The 23080-nt window shown below is 37.8% G+C and overlaps 1 protein-coding gene across 4 annotated transcripts in view; it reads right to left on the bottom strand.

The window, feature by feature from the left end:
* Positions 1-23080, bottom strand: part of DIP2B (disco interacting protein 2 homolog B) — a 194834-nt gene that overhangs the window by 70957 nt on the left and 100797 nt on the right. For all 4 annotated transcript variants that reach the window (XM_032492804.1, XM_032492801.1, XM_032492803.1 and 1 more), the window contains exons 3-4: positions 14971-15099; positions 2622-2747 (exon numbers count right to left, since the gene is read on the bottom strand). In XM_032492804.1, the coding sequence (XP_032348695.1) occupies positions 2622-2747; positions 14971-15099 (255 nt within the window). The remainder of the gene's footprint in view (positions 1-2621; positions 2748-14970; positions 15100-23080) is intronic.

The raw sequence follows: 23080 nt of genomic DNA, 5'->3' as shown, positions 1-23080 counted from the left end.
TAGAAACTAGGTCCACATAGCATAGCACGTGCAGGGTAAGGGCCCTGACTAGAAACATGCTTTGTGATGCGTGTGTTGTGTGACTGCCTGGATAGTGCACAAAGCACAACACAACTAAAACACTGAAATTTGAGGTGAATTTTGCCCTGCAAGAGTGGCTCGACTTTTCTAGAAAAAAAGTCATAGCAAGGTCATTTTTATAGCTGCCTAGAATCTGTTTTTTTTTTCAAATCAGCCTAAAGCCAGCAATAATTAACTTCAGTTTTCTTCTTCCTCTCCATCCCTGGAGCCTCAGCATCTCCTTTAAACTTCAGAGTTTCAGGGGCTACTGGAGTAAATATGCAAGATAAAATCAACCAGCCATCCCTGGGTTAGGCTGTACTGGGTTCTGGGAGATGGGGACATAGGATTAAACTGCAACAGTCACGTCTCTAACAGCTGGCTCTCAGATGCTTGGAGAGAACAGAATCCAAATCCTAACTTGGAAGAGCAAATTCCATTCCCCAAAATGAAAGGTGCTAATGGAAGCCTTATGATCCAGTTCCTTGCACATTGCCTCATACTGGGGCAGAGTATTTGTCCCAGGCAGGTGCTGCATCAAGCTCCAGCTCTATATGGGAGTCGCATGAGGTATCAACGTGTAGGGTACTCTCAATGTTTCTTCGTGTTGGAAGAAAATTCATCTTTTATTTGACAACACTGATGTCCCTACGAGCACATTAACGTCTCTCAGATACTATTCAGAGGTCCCTGGAAGAGGAGATAAGTGGACAGGAAATCTTTTTATTACTCTGCTCTGCTGGACAAAGGTCTTAGGAGAGAGGATGGAATCTTTACAATCATGAAATTATTAAAACACACAAGGTGATCAAGAAGATTATGCCCCATCTTTAAGGCTGCAGACAGAGCAGAACATTAATGTTTAGAAACACAGGGGCCTGTGGTGCATTCCAAAGGGATACGGTCTCAATTCAGCAATGAACAGCCATGATTTGTTTCTAGAGTTGGTAAATTCCCCTCGGGCGATGACTTTTGTAAAGGGACAGAAAAGCTTTCCATTCCTTCCGAGCATTCCTGCGCTGCACTCTCACATTTCACTCGAGGCCGTGAGAGCAGACTGTTTACTGTGAAACTGCATCTCCTCAGAACAGCTCTGGAGAGACTGTTTCTAAGATCTCTGAGGCACATTGCTCCCTACCCTTTGCCATTTACTGCAACTGAACCCTCAGCCGTGTGGCAGCAGAATCTGCCAGCAAGGAATAGCTACTGAACTGAGAGCCCCCTTTGTCCACGAGGACCCAACTGGTGCTGGACTAATGCGGAAGGGAAGCCATCCAAGATTCTGAATGAGTGGGCTGGAAGTATGCACCACTATAGGCACAAAACATCTCATTGTGGTGGTCTGCTAGAGGTATCCCCTGTTACGTTTTGAGAAACACTTGAAGCCACAGAGCTATTTCTCTTTCAAACATATTGACATCACAGATGGAAAGAAAAAAAGCACACACAGTTAATGAGCCCACAGCACACCCCAATGCTCTGAGAAGTTAGCCAAAACCTAGGAGAAAACTATTAATATGAACCTAGGCCAGGGAACAGGATCAGTGTGAACAGCTCAGCTTGACAGCTGTGAATTAAAGTCAACCACAGCAAGGTAACCTTCCTAGGAATCTCCCCCAAAAGACACGCTAAGTCGCTTAGCCCAAAACAGTACAGAAAACGTTTTTCCCCAAAGATTTCATTACCAGGAATGTGACAGTAGAAAGACAGACACTATACTGAGGCTCTGAAATAGATTTACTATGTTTAGTCTCAGAGGCCTACACCAAGATCTTGTCTGGGATTTCATTGAAAAAAAAGTTTTTTAAGGTTTTAAAAAACTTTAGGAAAAATTCTGAATAAATAAGACAACTTAAAGTTGTTTCAGTTGTTCCTCAAATATGAAATTATAGCTCTTAAATTAACTTTGGGTGGGGGTAAGGCTTCCAAGTCTGAGAGATGAGGATGGAATTTTTAGTTCCCGCAGATCTCATGATCCCATTATAAAAAGTGGATTCTTAAAAATATATAAACACATACAAAATATATTAATACACATATATAAACACACTTAACGTATGTTTTTCAGGTTTATTATGACTTTGTATGATTGCTCTCCTATCATCTTTTATGACAAAAAATTTTGTCCCAAGTCCATATATTGCTATGACTGTTACAGAGACAAAGCATCTGACTGCAGAGTAGAAATTTATTAAAGACGTGTATGACTGTGCATGATATTTTGGGTATCACTGAGAAAAGTTATTTAACCACAGAATGATAATATTGTAGATCCTAAACTCTGATCTGTATTTATTTATGACTACATGAGTTTTAGGGTTATAGCAAAGAAACGCTAGAAATTCAGAAGGACATTTTTTTAAAAAACAGCTTTACTCTTAAGGCATCTTTTTGTTGGTTGGTTACGAGGCGACAAAATGTGCCGCCTTCAGTGTGTACTCTTAAACACCTCTGATGACGAGGAGAGAGTTCTGGGTCCTACCCCAGAAAAGAAGCAGCAGAACTTATTTCAGAAACATCAAAGTAGTACCTGTCAGAGAGAAAGGTTCTGATAAACCTACCAGGAGGTGTGCAGGCATCCGCAGGAGACTGGACAAATGTGGACCGCCTTTTGGTTGGCATGGGCAAAGCCATTTTCTGTTCTTTATGCTTTGCCAGTGCGGCTTGAACTGCTTCTGTGTGGATATCTGAAAGATTAAACATATGCATTTATTAGCTCCTGCCTCTCAAAGTGTTTACTTCTGTGAGCAGAACTATCGTCTCAGTCGTTGAAAAGGGTTGTTTAGGTGACTTTCACTTATCATTTGAGTTATAACAATTAAAAACAAAAATGGAAAAGAGACAAAAGAAGAAGTCAAGGATAATTTACAGAGAAGGAAAATAAAGCCCCGAATGATGAGACAGCTTAACACAGCAGACAAGGTGCTAATGGAGATAAGGGTGGGGGGTGGAGACAGAGGGGGAGTCTGACATGCACCTGTGCCAAGTGGGGATCTCACCCCTGATCGGAACAAGTCCTGTGTGCAGGTGCCTAGAGGACACTCTCTGCTCTTCAAGCTTAGGATCTGCTTAACTGTCTGAAAGGTGTTGAGACTGCTCGTTCTATACCATATGAAGAGAAGGGCTGATTTTGATCCAGAAAATATAAGGGGTGATGGGACTTGTTTGCCACTTTGATCACAAAAGAATTCAGCTCTCTGCCTGAATGTCTAGATGACATCTCAAAATTAACATATCCATACAGAACTTTTGATTCTCCACTCCCATCCCCAAACTCACTCTACATTTCTACAAAATAGGATCATATTATACACAGTATTTTGTACTGTGCTTTGATTTTTTAACTCTTATAAAATCCTACTGGGGTAGGTAACACCTGAGCTGGCTTCCTAGTTATCAAGGATTTCCTCTTCTCAAGGAATGGGCCCAATCTACATATGTAAATGATCCTTAAAAGCCTGTCTGTGTTATGTAAATATGCCCCTTTTGAGAGTTGGACCAATCAGATCCTGTGTATGGAGTGGGTGGGTGGGAATAAGATTTAAACTCTGAATTAAGAAAATGCACCTGCTAGAGCGGAGTCACTTGAACAACAGTGCCCTAGAAAGAAGGAAGTCCTTGAACTTCAAGGTTTAGATACCCAGAGCTGTCTCTTCCTTCCTAGGGATTGCTCAGCTGTTTCTCTGCTTCTAAAATCTACCCTGGCCACTTAAAGACAGCCTGAGTTGTCCTCTCTCATGCAACCGAAAAAACCTTCACCAATATAAATAGAAACGTCTTTCAGTGTAAAGGTAGGCCTATAATATAACTTTAAAAGGCTGTGTAGTATTTCACTGTATGAATGTTCCATCATTTCAAACAACCTTGTTTCCAAAATTTTTGCTACTATTCATACAACTATTCACAGCAAGAATAATTCAGTATTTTCACTTTAGCACATATCTAATCCTATTTCTTTAGGATTAATTCCAACTACTGCTGAGATATATTTCCTAAGAACAAGGAAATACATTTTTTTTCTTATTTTAACCATAGTACATTTATCAAAATCAAGAAATTCAAAACTGATACAAACTATTATCTAACCCACAATCCATATGCCAACTTAGCCGACTGTCCCAGTAATGTCCTTTATAGTCCCCTTCCCTTTTTTTTTTTTTCCTGATCCAGGACACAATAGAGAATCACATATTACATTTAGTTGTCATTCTCTTTATCATTCTATAATCTGGAACAGTTTCTCAACCTTTGTCTTTCATTACCTTGACATTTTTGTACAGACTAGCTGTACTGTAAAATTCTCCTTAATTTTGGTTTGTTGATATTTCTTCATAATTAGGTTCAAATTATGCATTTTGGCAGGAATATCATAGAAGTAATGCATCTTCTAATAGTGACTTTGATTACTTGGTTAAGATGGTGTCTGCTAAGTTAATCTACTGTAAAGTTACTATTCTTTCCTCTGTGTAATTAATAAATAATTAATGGGTGAATACTTTTGAGACTACGTAAATGTTGTTATACTTCATTAAACTTTCACCCACTAATGTTAGCATTCCTTGATGATTCTTGGCTGAATCAATTATTATTATAATGATTACACAATGATGGTTTCATAACTCCATCATTCCTTCTGTATTTATTAGTTGGTATTCTGTTATAAGAAAAAGCTTTCCTTTCTCCACCATTTATTAATTTATATCAATTTGGACCTATCAATTCTCATTTTATTCCATGACTATTCTGTTACTAGCGTTACTTATTTTGATAACCTTATATCCCAGCTCTGGTCAACAGGAGCTCCTTCAAACCACCTTTTATGTCCTTTTGACATATTCCTGACATTTTGAGTGTTCTTTGTTTCCTGGTACAAGATGATCCATGCTCATCTGGTACATTGCCTGCTCCAGCACTGGAATTACACATTTCTCAAAGTAGCTCTGGCTCATCTTAGTGGTGAATGGTATTTAGAAACCAAGATCTTAGAACTAGGAGTGTGTAGTGCTGTTGGGGTATCCTTCTTTCAAGCTCTTTCAGTAGATAAAGAAATATAAACATAAATATTCACACAAATACATCTATATCTATTTTCATCTATATCTACATTAAAAACAATGAGTTCATATTAATACCTCCAATTCCAATTCAACACCATAGAATTCATTCCAATCTTCCCCTTTTCCATTTGTAAACTCCCTTCTCTAACAGTAAAACCTGGTTCACAGTGTAATTAATACATTTTACTCATTCACTCAATCCCACAATACACAGAAAGTAGTTTCACAATTCATATGAAAGATACATCTAACCAGAGTTCAGTATTTGTTTGCAGTTCTTTTTGTCTTTAGACTAAATTAAAGTACTGTGTGCAAAAGCTATTTGAGTTAGTTCTTACCCCTTTCCCCTTTGGTGGTTGTATTACTCTACTGAATAACGTAGTTAGGCTCCTTTGTTTTTCTTCATATCCCATAGGTCCTTCCCAAAGGTGTGGAATAAACATTAGGTGACATAGTAAGAAATATACATTTGGTTTCCGCCTGGGTTTCTGACACTGAGTTCCTAAAATCCCGGTAATTTCCTGAGTGATAGGAGTGGTTTTTCTTCTAATGAGGTAACTCTTGGTGGGATCCTAGATAGTTTCAGAGATATGTTGAGATACTCAATATTTTATTATAAAATGGGCTTTGTGTTAGATGATTTCACCCAACTGTAGGCTAATATAAGTGTTCTGAGTACATTTAAGGTAGACTAGGCTAAGCTATGATGTTCAGCAGGTTAGGTGTATTAAATGCATTTCACCTTAGAATATTTTCAACTTACAATGGGTCTATTAGGATGTAACCCCCATGGTAAGTTGAGGAAGATCTGTACTTGTGATTGGCAGCTTAAGTGGGGGCAGTCTTGTGGGAATGAGCCTATGGAGTCTGCACTAACTCCAGGTAGTTAATGTAAGAATTTAATTAAATTGTAGGACACCTAGTTGGGACCTGCAGAGAACTGGAGAATTGTTTGGTGTGGAAAACTCACATATTAGATGTCAGGAATAGTGTGAGTAAAGATAAAATTTTCCTTTAATTAATATGGTTCCAAAAGTCAAAACTATACCAAAAGGTAAAGTTAAAGATGTGTCACTGCCTCCAACACCCACTTCTACCCCAATTTCACACACTCTCAATAGGTAACCAATCTCCTTATTGATTTATCCTGCCTATATTTCTTTTTACAAAAAATAACCAGCTACGAGTCTATTTTCTCATATCCTCATCCTTCATACACAAAAGGTAGCATACAATATACACTGTTTTGCACTTTTTTTTTTGTTTACTTAACAATATATCCTGGAACTCTTTCTATATCAGCTATTAGAGATCTTCATTCTTTTTTTAAATCAGCATAGAAAAGAAGTAAAATTGTTTCTGTTTGCAGATGACTGTTCTTATACGTAGGAAACCCTAAAGATTTCACAAAAATATTTAGAACCAATTAATAAACTCATCAATTGTAGGAAAGAAAAATCAACATACAAAAATCAGCTGCATTTCTTAACACTAACAACAAATCATCTGAAAAAGAAAGTAAAAAGATAATCTTATTTATAATAGCTTAGGAATAAACATAATTAAAAAAATCCTTAGGAATAAACATAATCAAGGAGGTGAAACACTTTACACCATGAAACTGTACACTGAAAGAAATGAGAGAAGACACAAATAAATGGAAAGACATTCCACGTTCATAGGTTGAGAGATCTAATATTGTTAAAATGTTCATATTACCCAAAGTAATTCAGTACAATTTCCATCAAAATCCCAAAGGCACTTTTTGAAGAAATAGGGGAAAAAAAAATCCTGAATGCATATGTAATCTCAAAGGACCCTAAATAGCCAAAACAATCTTGAGAAAGAAGAACAAAGCTGAAGACTTCACCCTTCGTAATTTCAAAACATATTACAAAGTTACAGTAACCAAGACTATGATATTGGCATAAAGACAGACATACAGAGTAATGGAACAGAACAGAGAGCCCAGAAATTAACTGTTGTCAAACTGTCTTTGACAAGGGTGTCAACACTATCCAATGGGCAAAAAATAGTCTTGATAGAAATAAACGGTGCTGGGAAAGCTGGAATATGTAGGAGAATGAAACTGAACCCTTATCTTTCACCATATACAAAAATTAATCAAAACGGATTAAAGACCTAAACACAGGACATAAAACTATAAAACTCCTACAAGAAAAGATAGGAGAAGAAACTTCATGACCTTGGAATGGGTAATAACTTCTTGGATAGGATACCAATAACACAGGTAACAAAAGCAAAAAATTGAAATGGGACTACATCAAACTTTAAAACTTCTGCACAACAAAGGAAACAATTAACAGAGTGAAAAGGCAACCTACAGAATAGGAGGGCCTATTTACAAACCATATATTAGATAAGGAGTTAACAACTAGAATATATAAAGAACTCCTACAACTCAATAACAACAAAATCCCAAATAAGGCAATTTTAAATGGGCAAGGGACTTGAATAGATATTTCTCCAAAAAATATAAAATGGTTGTTTAAAAAAGAAAAAAGCAGAAAATCTCAAGTGTTGATGAAGATGTGGAGAAATTGGAACTCTTGTGCACTGTTGGTGCGACTGTAAAAGGTACAGCTGCTATGGAAAACAGCATGGAGGTTGCACAAAAATTTAAAAATAGAACTATTCATATCAATCCTACTTCTGGGAATATACCCAAAAGAATTGAAAGCAGGGTTTTGAAGAGATATTTGCACACCCATATTCAATGCAGCATTATTCACAATAGCCAAGATGTGGAAGCAATCTAAATGTCTTATGAATGGCTGAATGGATAAATAAAATGTAGTATATACCTACAATGGAATATTATTCAGCCTTAAAGAAGGAAATCTTTAAAAAAAGAAAGAAATCTTGTGATATGCTACTACACTGACATTGTTAAGTGAAATAAAATAGTCACAAAAAAATACATACCACTTATAAGATGTATCTAAAGTACTCAAATACATAAATGTAGGCAGCAGAATGGTGGCTGGCAGGGGCTGGAGGAGGGAGAAATAGAACTGCTGTTCAATGGGTATACAGTTTTAGTTGTCCAAGATGAAAAGATTCTAGAGAGCTACCAACAATGTGCATATAGTTAACAACAATGTAATGTACACTTAAAAATTGTTAAGAGGGTAAATTTATGTTATGTGTTTCTACCACAATTTTAAAAAAGCTTTTTTTTATGTACTCTTTTATTACATCTGGATTTTGAGTCTCAGAAAGCCTTTCCACAGACCTTCCATAAGCTTTAGATTATAGAAAACTTAACTAATGTTTTCTTTCAGTACTTATACGGTTTCTTTTTTACATGTAGATCTCTGATCTGTTTGAAGTTTTTATCTGAATATGGTGTGAAGCATAGATTTACTTCATCTTTTTCCAGTTGTCCTAGCATCATTCATTAAAAAGTACTTTTTCACCCCAGTAATCTGCGATGCTATCTTTATCATATACTAAATCCCAGATGTACTTTGGTCTATTTCTGAATTTGTTATTCTATTCCAATGGTCTGTCTGCCAGTTCGTGTGCCATATACCACACTATTTAATTTTAATTAGAGTCTTTGGAGTATGTTTTAATAGCTAGTAGGTGTAGTCACTCACATATGTTTTCCTAGCTATTCTTACATGTTTATTTTTCCAAATGAACTTCAAAAATATATTTTCTAACTCCATAAATAAATTTGATAGTGTTTTTACTGAGATTAGATTAAATTTATAAACTCATTTTGGGAGCCCTAACATCTATGTGATATTGAATCATCCTATCTAAGAACAAGGGATGCCTTTCCATTTATCATGTCTACTTTGTGTCATTCAGGGTATTTTTAAGTTTCCTTCATAAAGGTTTTATACAGTCTTGAAGCTTATTGGTAAATACGTCTTATCTTCTTTATTGCTTTTGTGAATGACATTTGCTCTACCATTATATCTTTTGACTGGTTATTCTTTGCATATATGAAGGCTACTGATTTCTGGACTAATTTCAAATCTTGCTACTTGACTGAACTTATTTTATGAAATTAATTTTGTCATTGATTCTCCCAGGCTTCCTATATGAATTATCATGTCAACTGCAAATACAGTTTATTTCTTCTTTCCTAATTCTTACGTATCTAATTGATTTCTCTTGTCTATTTGTATTGTTTTAATCCTCTAGTAAACTTAAATGTTCGCATCCCTAGGATTAGGAAAGCTCCTGCAAATAAGAAAAAAAGAACAACCTAATTTAGAAAAAAATAGGCTGAGGCAACAGACAGGTAGTTTAGAGGAAGCACAAATGGTCAACAAACATATTCCAAAATGTCCAATCTCATTAGTAATACGAGAAAAACACTTCTACCAACAAGGTGGGAGAAGGTCCATTTCCTCACATCTAAGGACAACATTGGGCTGGGTTTTTTTTTCATCGTTCCCAAAATGATAAGAGTAAAACATTATTTTACATTTTTTAAAGTAGCTCCTCCTATTCTTGGCTTGTTTTTATGAAGTGGTTAATACATGGTACATGGTACATAAGTGGCACAGCTGGGCTTTAAGGACAAGGGACAGAACAGACACCAAGTGCCCTTACCTGCTAGGACATTACTATGGATGGATGGATGGATGGATGGATGGATGGATGGATAGATATGGATAGACTGAAAGACAGCTGTGTGAGATGTGTGAGTCATTAAGTAGAGAAGGACAGTCCAAGGAGTTACCTGCAAGCCAATAAGGAGCACACCATTTTTACCAATTTCTAAGTATTGACCCTTCAACATTTTAAATTATGGCAGAGGCAGCAACTATTCAGTTCTGTAACATTAGGATATCACATTAATCTTGGCACTACTCTAAGTGCTGGTGGGGAGGAGCAATGAAATTTTAATTTTGCATTTTACATTCCCCTGCCTTTACAAACTATGTCTACAAATTATGTTTTCTTAGCTTGGAATGTCTATACAGCAAACAGCTTCAATACCCTTCAAAATGGCTCAGACATTGCCACCTCCATGAAGCCTGCTCTTGATAGTACCCGTGCCCAGGCTTCTTCCCCTGTCACTCCCTCTTCTATGCTGCCTCTATCTTACACAAAGGACTCCTGTGTTTAAGAAAGGTGTCCTGTGTTTTCATCTGTGCTTCTCTTGCATCTAAATTGTGCTTGACTCATAGGAGGCCTACAATAAATGTTTGCTTAACTCAACTGAATTCATCTTCCTTGGTACAAGGAAGTGTATTAAAAAAGGAATAAAATGGTCTTGGTACCAGTGGCAGCTACCTTGGTAAATGTCACCATATCAGAGGTCATATTTGAACAGAGAAAGAAAGTTCTCTATTAAGGTGACAGAGGGAGTTACTGTTGCATTTAGCCCCTAGCATTAAGTCAGAAGAATCCAAACTTAGACTAAAAATCATTAAGAACTGATGTTAAGGCTTCAAATAATTTACTAGGGATACCACTTTAAAAACTATCTTTTACAAATTTCTAGTTATAAAATAAATAAGTCATGGGAATGGAATGTACAGCATGGTGACTATAGTCAATAATACTGCATTGCACTTTTGAAAGTTGCTAAAGGAGTAAATCTTAAAAGTCTTCATCATAAGAAAACAACTTTTTTTAACTACAAAAGGTAATATAATAATGAGACCTATTGTGGTGATCATCCTACAATATATACAAATATTGAATCATTATGCTGTATACCTGAAACTAATATAATTCTGTATGTCAATTATATATCAACTAAAAAAAGAAAAAATCTTTGTTACTTTTTCACTTAAAATTAATACAGATAAATTTTGTTACATGTATTTTATATTTTACCACATTAAAAAAACTGGAAAAAAATTAACATACATATTAAACATACATAATGCTAAGTAAAAACTTTCCCAAGACACATCACTTTCCAGAAATAACCCAATCTCAATCGTTTGGTCCATATTTTTCCAGATTTCTGTATCTGTGTACATAATAATATATGTAATTACTATTACTAATGTTTACAAAATTTAGATCATATGCTTCATAGTCTACATACTGTCTTCCACTTCTTACTTAAAAAATATTTTGTACATCTATCCATATCTGCACAAATAAATCTATCTCACTGTTTTTCTATGAGCCTTCACAGAATTTTTAAACTAGCTTTCACAGAATTCCATTATGTGGATCTACTATAACTTATTTAATCATTATATTTATTATGAACAATACTACAACAAACATTTTTTTATCTGTAGCTTTGGGCTCATATGTAGGTACAAATTCCTAGAAGCAGAATTTCTGGGTCAAAGGGTATGAATATTCCAAGTTTAAAGGATACTTCCAGACTGTTATGCTGTTCCTTTTAAGGCCAATGTACCAACCTACTTTTGGCTCTGAAATGAACTTCAATATGGCATTTATATTTATTACCCTAGTTTAGTGTCCCTAAGGTTTACTTAGGTGAATCAAGATTGCCATGTTTTACTGACTCTGATGCCATCTTATATGAACACAGCCGGATTTCAGGTAAGCTGAAATGTGAAAAGCATCCCTCTTATATTAGATGGGACTACGATTCTTAGCTGTCTTGGAAAACTTATGATTAACTGCTTATACTGAGAAAAAGCATTTTCTCAACAGAACAACAGCACATCAAATGCTCACACTTAGTTATTAAAAATATCACATTTCCAAGGGCACTGATACATGAGATATGAAACATGTGATGGCAAACTTGCTAAAACTAGGGGCTTTTTCACAACAGTCAAGCTTAAAAGGCCCATAACATTGGATAATTAATAATTACAGAGCATGTTCTTTTCCAACATAAGGATCATGGCATCAGACCACAGAGCAAATCAAACCACCCACTTATTTTCTAACATAGTGAGCCCTGGCCCATACACCTGTGGCAAAAGGAGATGTTCACAGTTACTGTATTAGCAAAGCCTCTTACTGATAAGAACAGGCAGCTCTTTTAAGTGGTTTTGACTCATTCACCAACCTACAGTTCATCATGCTCTTTGACAGAGAAATCACTTCTGAAGTTCAGTCCCCAGACGAGGCTGACTTTGGCCAGAAGTACATGAAATGTGGGTATCATTTTCCAGCACTAATGTTTCAGCTGAATAAGGTGATACAAATACTCCTTTAGAGTCCTTTTTCTTGTTGTCTTTGTTGTTTTGTTTGAGGTGGCTAATTGCTCAAAAGATTAACATTAAAGGAGTTGTCAGGATGACTTACCACCCAATCACTTTCCATCTCAGGCATCAATTGTGTATTTTCTACACTTGTGACCATAACACGTGTGTGTAGAAACGTGCATCATGCCTTGATGTGCAGGAAAAAGAGGTACTAAATAAGTGTATCTGAAATGTCAGACCCTCTTGGCTAAGCACAGAAGAACAGAATCATGTTGGATCATCTAAACTCTGAATAAATACAAATTCGTTACACCAAGTCTGAAACACGAAACACCAAGTGTATTTAGATTTGACTATGACTGGTTGAAATGCTGCAGGTGTTAATAAACCTCCACCAAGTGAGGGGATTTTCCAGTTACACTCACTGAAATTAATATTAAGTCCTTTCTGTGTACCCATCACTTTATTCTGAATGCTTATAATTTTTCCTAAACATACCCTACATTCTTACGCTATTTCTGCAAGTGACATGTAAATGTAACCCTTCCTATGAATGGGGTGGTGAAGAGGCGCAGCTCAACTCCCATCAGTTTCTACAACTTATTTGCTCTACTTTCTTCTTATTTATGGAAGCCAGAATTCTCAGCATGTGCTAAGCTTTTCTTTGCTATTCAGTTGGGCCCTTTCTAATGTACTGAAAATGTGATTTTTCAGAAAAAAATTCACGCTTGAGGCCTCTTCTTTCACGTTCCCCCCTCATGACAGTATTGCAAAACTCTCATAACTTTCAATATCTTCAGGTTCTTAAATCATTTTTGTCCCCTACTTCACCTCCTCTTTGGCCTTCTTCTGGCTACTACCCTAAAAAAAAAGTTCCAGTGAGACAAATAACCAAAACTGGACTATTAAACCCTCTTCAATACCCCTGCACCTAATCAAGAGACTCCACAGTCTAACCAGCATCTGATTCACAGATTACACTTTCTGATATTGGGAGTAAATCTGAAAGAATTGGTATATAAGAATAGGGGCTGGAGATAGTTGGGTTTTAGTAGGTGAAAGTCAAATTTTTATACCATTGAATGAGCTTAATAAAGCCTTTTTTTTCTCTCTATGTGATCAGCTTGGACATAAAGTATAGAGAATTCTCTTTTGAGTTCCTTACTAATCCTTTCATTATATGCTGCAAAAAAAATGGAAAACCAAAGTTTAAAAGAAAAAAAAAAAAACCTCCCAGAAGGCGAGGAGTGAGAGCTGTAAAAGCCAAAACCCTTCTGGAGTGGTCAGAACGTGCTGCTGGCCCCGAGCCCCAGCCTCAAAACACAGAGCAACGCTATGTTCTGGGAAATCGGGCTACAGTCTTGGCTGAACTGGAGCTCCCGATATGTGTTTCCAAATTCAGCCTTGCCTCCCTCTAATCCATTCCCTAACTAATAACCACTTTTATTCCTTCCTTTTCCCCAAAATATCTATTTAGCTCTTATATATGCTAGGCCCTGTGCAGCTGGCCCGAGCTGCTAGAACAAATCACAAATCTGTGTTAACTGCTCTGCTGAAATCCTTCAGTGGTACTCAAGATTCCTCAAGATTTGGACTCTGACCATCTTTCTAGCCTCATCTTCACCACCTTCTGGGCCCTTGCTTTCTGAGTGCTAGACATAACGAACTACTTTCAGTTTTACTATCTGATGCCATTTCCCTATCTCTGCCTGTCTGCCGTGATACAGTTTATTCTCTGAGAGCCTCCTCTGATCACTCAAGATCGGGTTAGGTACAAGAGGAAATTCTGGTGTGGCGTACAACCTCTATTTTTTTGACTGAACACTTCTCATCCCTTCCTTCCAGTGTGTGAAAATATGTATCTAATAATATCAGCTCACAAGATATCTGCCATCACGTCCTTTTCCTCGTTTTCTCTAAAGCAGTTTCTGAGGGTGTGATATAGACCCTGTTTTTCAATTCAAGAAAAGGATAAGGTAACCTTGGCTGGTGAAAAGGAGAGAAAAATCTGGAGAAAGTAAAATAACATTCCATTTAGTTGTCTGGCTTAATTCTGCTACTTCTTAAAGCCACAAATGTGCTGCGGAGACTCTCTTGGCACACTGGACAATAGAAGGGCATGGGCCAGGCTCACTGTGCCGTGTGTCCTCCTGAGGGTCTACGGTCCAGTTCTGCTCATCAGTGCTGGGCGTGGTTTGACTCCCACTGCCAGCCATAGCACGCTGCCTTTTCCCTTCTCCTGGGTATCTTCTGAGTCAGAAGAAATAAAGTTTAAGAATTTGCCAATTTGAAGTTTCACTATGAGTTTTTGTTCCAGCTCCATCAGTCAAGAGACTTATCCACAGCTCTGGCAAACACAAAAGGATCTGCCTCTTCCAACAGAGTCTACTGACCTCTCCCAGTACCATGCCATGAAGACCCTAACCCCCTGCCTTAGCATTTATTTATTCACATTGCCTTTGTACTTGCCTGGGTCCCCTTCTGCCCTTGAAGGCAGAAACGTACTATTTGGGGCCATATCCCCCCAGCAAATAAGAGCACCTACTATATCTGGCATGTAACAGGTACTCAATAAATGGCTGATGAATGAATTAATACAGACTTGTTGGCACTTCAAGGGAAAAAAACCAAAACAAACCTTAGCAGCTCTCAGGATACACAGACCATACTTGAGTCAGTAAAAACTATTTCACTGGTGATTTTCAGTTCTCTCTCACCTGATCGGTATCGTTCATCCCTGGCTCCCCCAGATCGAGTTCGGTGGTACTTAGAAGGAGCGGAAGTTTGAGCTGCAGATGGAGCAGGTGTCTGGTTTCTGTGTTCTTTCTGTACTGCTGAATCAGTTTCTAAAAAAGGAAGTTTGGAAGGTGGTTATCTGATAATAATACCTAACTTTTTCTGAGAAATTTACAGCATTTCCACAATACTTTGAGGTAGGTACTATTACCCCGTCTACAGTAAAGGGTTAGAGAGCTTTAAAATACATACATAACGAAGATGCAAAAATATCCCAGACTAAAAAAAATATCATCTCAGAGTTGTAACTGCCAACAGGTGATGGGAGAGAAATAGCAAGAAGATATAAGCAAGTGAAAAAGCCATTCCAGAGACTCTAAGAACTGGCTGGGTGGGAGGATGGGGGGTGCTGTACATGACCCCCTAATCCTGCACAGTGGATACAAAGAATAGCTTGGGGAGCTTTAGCCTCCCCACCATAAGCTACTTCAAATAAACACATCATTTAAACAAAACTGGGTGCTTATCATGCAAACATAGCTTCAAGTCAAATCTCGCTAGTCCCTCTTCCAACCAGAGTCACCACTGAACCTATCCTTTTCCAGCCCCTGGCCTGTCCCCACACTCTGTCCTCCCAACATTTACTGTCTTATCAAGAATATGGGGAAGAGGAAATAAGCAGGTAATAAAAGCAGAAGAAAAACTCTTTAAGTTCTGATATTTCACTATGCTTTTTCCCAAATGGTGTTAGCTCCTAGGTCATTTTTTAAAATTGTAGTAAGAATAATCAGTACGAGATAGACTCTTAACAAATTTTTAAGTGTACAACACAGTATTGTAAACTATAGGCATGACGCTGTACAGCAGATCTCTAGAATTTGTTCATTTTTTTACCTGCTGTGTAGCAACCGCCCATTTCCCCTACTCCCCAAGTAAACCACCATTTTACTCTCTGCTTCCATGAGTTTGAACATTTTTGATTCCTTATGTAAGGGGACTCACACAGTTATTAGTTCTTCTGTGATTGGCTTAATTCACTCAGCATCACGTCCTCCACGTTCATCCATGTTGTTATAAATTGCAGAATTTTTCTTTTTTAAGGCTTAGTTTAAGTGTCTTAAATAGCACTTACTTGTGCCTAGAAAGGTAACCTACACAGAGCAAATTAAGTGCCCACTATAGAAAGATGTCACCTACCCAGCAAATGCACTGCTCCAGACCACAGCTAAGAACTGGCTTAGAAAGCCAAAAAATTAAAAAGCAGACTGAAAGCACAGCGGTCTGGGGAGTGCAAGCAACAGCCCCACATATCTCAGTAAAGGCTGAGGGCATCACAGTACTACAGGAATTGAGACGTGTAACACCAATGTCATACCATTCTAGAAAATGGTTAGCATGCTGGAGAAGCCATGTATAAGAGCTCTAGTTGACAGTTCCAGCTGAGCCCAGCCTTCGTGTGCCTCTGCCAAAGTACCAGACACGTGATAAAGCTGCCCTGGACCTTTCAGGCCAGGTGAAAGGCACCTAGTGACCCCACTGGCACCATGTGGAGCGTAAGAATCGGCCAACTGAACCCCGCCCAAATTCCTGACCCACAAAATCACCAGATATAATAAAAAGGGTTTCTGTTCTTTTTTAAAAAGGATTTTTAAAATACACTGTTTCTTTGTTTTGCTTTGTTGGGGGGGGGATTAGGTTTATTTATTTGTTTGTTAGTTTTTAACGGAGGACCTGGGAACTGAACCCATGCTAAGTGAGCACTCCACCACTGAGCTAAACCCTCCTCCTTATATACTGTTTTTAAGAAGGCAAGGGAGAGTATATTTCAGGATACTCTCTATTAAAGCATGTTTATGGATCTAGAAATATTTATTTTTGATGGTCCTGGTAGCTGAGTTTTTATTATAAAATGTATCATCTGAGCAGAACAAGTTTCAACACTGAGACTTTTCAATGTAATGTCTGGGGTTGTAAATTGAAGTTTTTAATCTACCTAAATTCTCTTGATAATCCACTTCACAGAAGAGCTGTACTGAATTTTGATATTTTCATACCTTGTTTCATTTATTAGTCTTATTAGTCTAGAACAGGGGTCAACAAACTATAGCCCATGTCTGCTTTTGTTAAGTAGTTTCCTCAGGACACAGCCATGTGCATCTGTTCACATACTGCCTGTGGCTGCTGTTATGCTGCGAAGGCAGAGCTGAGTAGTTGTGATAGAAACTGTATGGTCCTCAAAGCCTAAAATATTTACTATCTGGCCTTTTACAGAAAGAGCTTACCAGCCCCTGGTCTATAAAAATAAAAGCTACCATTTAAGTGTTTGCTTTGTGCTAGGCCCTGTGCATTTAGAAGTTTGCACATTTTATCTTATTTATTCCTCACAACCACCTTACAAAGCCAGCACTATCGACTTTTTACAGAAAAGGGAACATGGATTATTTTATTTGAAGTCACAGAGCCAGGGAGTGGCAGAGCCAGGATTCAAACTCCACTGGCCTAACTCCACTGGTTCTCAACCAGAAAAGGTTATGAAAATTCTCCCAAGGCTCTTAAGACGAAGACAGTCAGAATCAATAATTTAGTTTAAGAGCATTTAAATGTTTCAGGATTTATAGTCAGCAGCTAGATAAAAGTTTTGCTTTGTTTTTTATTATAAAAACAACTGCCTTCATGTGAAAGATTCTGCAAAAAGCCACTTCAAATAAAGCTTCCAGTCATTCATTAGAGAAATTATTTAAAACATATTCCAATTAACTTTGAATAGAGAACAAAAAATAGAAAGGGGCTATTTTTATTTGTATGGTCAGATGATATATACAGGAAGGAAATCAGATTAGCACACATGAGCTACTTTGCCTGTAAACATGCACAGAGAAAATGGTTTGACTTAAACAGATAAAGCACCAAGTTTAAAACACTAGCTTTGTATTACTTTGTGGGGGGGTTCATAGTGAATATATACCTGAATTATCTATCACTAATTCCTTTTTTTAATTACATAAGCAGATTTGCTAGGATGAACCAAACCACCCTGCTAAGAAACATGGTTCTTTCAAATTAGACGGCTAATAATCCAAAGAGGGAAAGAAGGAATATAGATTCTCATTCACAAAGGATGGAAACAAAGGGGTATGCATTTTTTCTGATTCTTCTCATCTATGTTTTCACTTTGTATTTTTCAAAGTAATTAATTAGTAAAAAGAAGCTAATGTGGACTAAAGAAAATTTTTTTTACCAAAAAATGATAGGGAGGTGATAGGGGATCTGGGAGTGACACATCTGTTCGAGGAGGAATTAGAGAGAAGCAACACTGCCACTCAGGATGACCTAGAGGTTATCACAGGTCAAGCCACAAGAAAATGTGATACAAATACAGACATTTGGTGAGAACTGAGAGTCAGATAACACATAGCCGAGAGACCTAGTGAACTGGTACGAAAAAAAAAAAAAAAGCCTCACAACATGCTATTCACCAAGCAACATTAGTATGATGCTCTGCAAAATTTATCTCAGTTCCCTCAGGAATTTAGTCATCCAAACAGACCAGGTCTCTTTGGGTCTAAAGACATTTTGTTATAGCTTGCCAGAAATGAAACCAAAATGTTGATCTGCAGTTTCAGTAAGAGGCTGTCAGGTTTGTTCAGTGAGCATTCCTTGGGTGCCCAAAGCACGATGCCACAAAAATATGGATTTCTGACAAGAATAATCTTGGTTCAAATGTATAATACACCTGCTTCAAGTTCAAAAGCGGCTATCCAAAAGAGATGTAGAAGAGTAAACATGAATTCCTACGAACTGAGTCAGGGGAGCTTAATAATGATACCCTGTAGTTAATCTTTGTGAATGTGAATAATCACTCTTTAATTTATATGAATTTTATAATTTGTATTTCCATGTATAGGGAGTTTTACTTTTTGACATATAGGATTTAGATATATTTTATACATGCACCAAAAAAACTGGAAAGCAAATACAAAAAAATGTTAACAGCAATTATCTCTAAGTGATGAGGTTTTGGATGTTTTTTATATTTTCCATAGGCTTTACTGGGTTTCTATAATTTAGAAAAGTTCTCTTTTTCGGGATATAAAAATAATATATGTTCATTGTAGAACATCAAGGTAATATTAACTAGAAAGAAGAAAATAAAAATGATGTTGACTTTCTTAATTTGAAGGTCATACCAAGGAGAGCAGATTCCTGCCAAAATAAGTTAAAATAATAATCAGTTTCCTAGATAAATTATGACACTCTGAGCAGGATTTTCAAATCTTCTAAAATCAGCGGTCTCCTTTTTCTTTCCCCAAAAGCAACTGGCAATTCAGTGCATATTTGGAGGTGAGAGGGAGGAAACTATGTCCTGGCTGGATTAAAAGAATTTTGGAAGGCTTATTCCCACCTTAGTTTACTTGCCAAGGCGACAATATATCACAGAAGGAAGCAGGAAACACGGACCCCAGGTCTCATGAAAGAGAGGAGGAAGAAAGGGGTCTGGGGATGTAGGGGCCCAGCAGGGCACCATTTCACAGCATGCCCAGTGTCAGCTGGGCAGGCAAGATGTTGCTTAAAGAGGAATAATTCCCTGGCCATGGTTTCATACTCCAACCAGATCTTAGAAATTACCTGGGGCCCAAAATAGAGATTTCTATATTTTGAATAAGATGTGCACAGTTTCATTAGCACAGTAAGAAGCTAAAAGCAAAGACAGAATTAACTACATGTATCAACATAATGAGATACATATTAATGGCATGAAAAATGAAAAACTGTTGACGATGTAGACACCTGAAAAGGTCTAAATAAAATGTCAAGTAATAAAAGAACACAAAATATTATATATATAATATGATCACAGCTGTGTACATAAAACTATTTATTACAATTATAAGGATCAGACGGGACATAAAATCACTTAAGTAGTTGGGATGAGACAATGATGAGGTACTCTGGAGTTCTTTCCCATTTCTTTGCCATTTTGTTTACTTGAAAGAGTTGTATATAAAATCAATGTAAGTTTAAAAGACACTAAATATAGATAAGTGCTGCAAGGAGAGCTGTGAACCTCATAAATCTTCTAAATTCTAGTGTGAAACATACTTGAGATCCAAAGAGAAAGATTACTCATTGATTATTACTGTGACAGCTTCTTTCTGGGGTTTCTGATCCTTCAATCTGTTACACAGAATATCCACTAGGGGTCACCATTATGTTTAAATAGTGATGATGTTACAAAGTTCATTAACAATAAATTTAAGAAAAACCACAAAGCTTGATTTCTTCTATAACACAAAGCCTTCTTTCTCACTGATCAGCATGTACATAATTTACTGTTTTTTGGAAGAAAGAGACATCAGAATCTTCTATGATCCCACTGTTCGAACACAGTAACAATGATAACCTGGAAATAGAAGCTGATTTTTAGCATAAAACGATACAAAATCTCCATTTAGGAAGATGGAAGAAAGTCAACTTCAGCTTATCTTTCAACTCTGCCAATGAGTTAAAAGATGTTTGCCTGTAAAAGTAATAGAGTAAAGCAGGATGTGCTCTGAGAACCAAGGAACAAAGTGCTTCAACTTTTTAGAGTGAACAGAGCAAACACGCTCACTGGTCTCAGTGCTGGTGTCCAGAGAAGAAATAAATTACGTAAGTGATCACTAGTTCATGCGTATCTTTTACTCCATGATACGCACTTAGAAGGAAAAAACAAGGCTCTCTGAGCCCACATAATGAGGAGTTTCATTTGTGCTAGAGTTTCACGGAGAGTCTGTTAAAAGGAGACACTGATGTAGGCTTCAGCTAGGCAGAGAGGAGGAAAAGCTACTTTAACTTTACACAAAAGCACGGTATTTGTGTAAGTCCAGTGAGGGAGAAAAACCTTGACAAGTCTAAGAAAGACTGGTGGGGCTAAAGCATGGTGAAAGAGGTGGGGTGAGACAAAATCAGGCTGGAGAAGAAAACCAGGGTCAGGTCACTTGTCCTAAACCAAAGGAGTGGCCTTTGAAGGGACTTAAATAGGAAATGACAGAGTAACAATGATAACACATTTCTATGGCTCTTTAAACTTTCATAACACCATTTCAGTTTATCTTCACAATAACACTATCTGATGGATACCATTAAGGAAGCAGGACACCTATCACAGACTACATTTGTTTTTCTATAGTTAGAGTGTGTCCCTAATCACCTTGAATCATTATAAATAGAGCCTCTACTCCCACCTCCACTCCTGCAAGAATGGTGGGTGAGGGTATCTTGACTCACCCTTCCCTGGGAGCTCACTGAGGAGACCCTTCCTGGGAAGGACGGGTGATTAACCTGCCTCACTGCCAGGGGAAGGGAGGAAAGAATGAGTGTTTGTACTGGCAGTTCGGAAGAGGGCCACTTGCCTAGGGTGAATCCTAAGGCTGGATTCTGGGAGGGAGAGGAACTGGGGGCTTGGGGTCTGTGAAACAGCAGGCTTCTGCACACATCCTGACTCAGAGCTTCCTGGGCCACTGGGCATCAGGAAAATGGCTGTGCATGGCCTAAAAGAGCACAATACCCAGAGCTCTGCCCTGAGAATCCACGTGGGGTACCTTGGCTGAGCCGAGCACAGTGGGCTCCTTCCTCAAAGTGGCTGACTCAGGACCCAGGTTTAGCAGTGGGTCAGCATTACTGGTTACGAGGTAAGGACCGGTCTTCAGCAGCACCTCATGAGGCACTGAGAGGCAGCAGCAGACAACGGGGCTTTCCCTTTGGGGTGTGGAAGCTGCACAGACCATCTCTTCGTCTGCATTACCTAAATCGCAGGGGTTTCTGGGACAATTCAGGAGGAAAGAGAAGCCCCAACAGGAAGACAGTGGACTGATATGATTGCTCATAGTGGCTATACTACTATCCAAACCTAGCAAATTAAAGGGCAGAACTGGGACCGGAATAAAAAATTCCACGTTCTTCCCATCATGCTATGATCCTCACTTGGAAAAGGGAACTTTTAAATCAAACTGGGATAGAGAAAATACAATAGATCCCGTCCTCCATCCCCCACATGTAAAGAGGCACACTGCCTACTTTGTATTTACATAGTTGGAAACGTTCTATAGCATCCCACAATGCTATTCATGATTTCAACAGCTAGTTTTAAATTCATGTCCCTCTGATTTCCACAGTATTTCCACAGTTTAGAGCTCTCTTACAGGTACTTATTTTACTCTTCTATGACTCTCATTTGTATAACCAGTCTTATTATTCATCTAGCACAGAATAAATGAACTTGAGGTTGGTCAAAAGGTTGGTCTTAATTCATCTTGTACCTCCTGCAGTAATTAGCTCTGGGTCTTACATTGCAGGCCCCCAAAATTTTGGTTAAAATAAATAGTTAAGATCTTGTCTGTCTCCTCACTTCCATCAGTGATAGCAGGTGGCTGGGAAAAACAAGGACAAAAATGAAGAGATAACAATTTAAAGGATATAGTTAACTATTAATCTGAAAAGCCTGCTTATCTGTGTATCTCTAAGCCATACAAATTTTATGCAAAATTTTGTGCCTCTCCACAATTTTCATACAATTACATGAGGTCATTATGAAAAACAGGATCACAGGCTATATCCTTGAGAGAAGTTATCAGAGCGGGTAGAGAGAGGGGATAAAACACAAGGTTTTCTTTTGTTTCATTTTAACTCGGTTATATACAAATTTGCACAATCTCAAAGGCACGACTGAACTCAGAAGAGTTGTAATGAAAGGGGTGGGGAACAACTAGCAAGTGCAGTGTAGGTACACATCCCGGAACACTGGTGAGCAAACACCCTCCAGCAAAATAAGCAGCCAACCACAAAAGGAATCCAAATTTGGGGAAAACCTTTAGGTCACCAGAACTTACCAGAGCAAGCCAGAAAATGTCAGCAAATAACCATATTCATAAACTGACCTGTCTCATCCTTAACAGGGCAGCAGGTAAGGGTCTAGGGGAAAAATAATGTAGAAACCTAGGCCAGGAAGGAATACATAAAAGGTGAGATCCTATTCTGAAGCAGAAGACAAACACAATTAAATTAAGTAAAAGACAGTAAAACAAAGTCAAAGGATGAGGGAAGAAAAACAAA

The sequence above is a fragment of the Camelus ferus genome, chromosome 12, assembly GCF_009834535.1.
Source record: "Camelus ferus isolate YT-003-E chromosome 12, BCGSAC_Cfer_1.0, whole genome shotgun sequence".
NCBI lineage: Eukaryota > Metazoa > Chordata > Mammalia > Artiodactyla > Camelidae > Camelus > Camelus ferus.
This window is presented reverse-complemented; position numbering and strand designations above follow the sequence as displayed.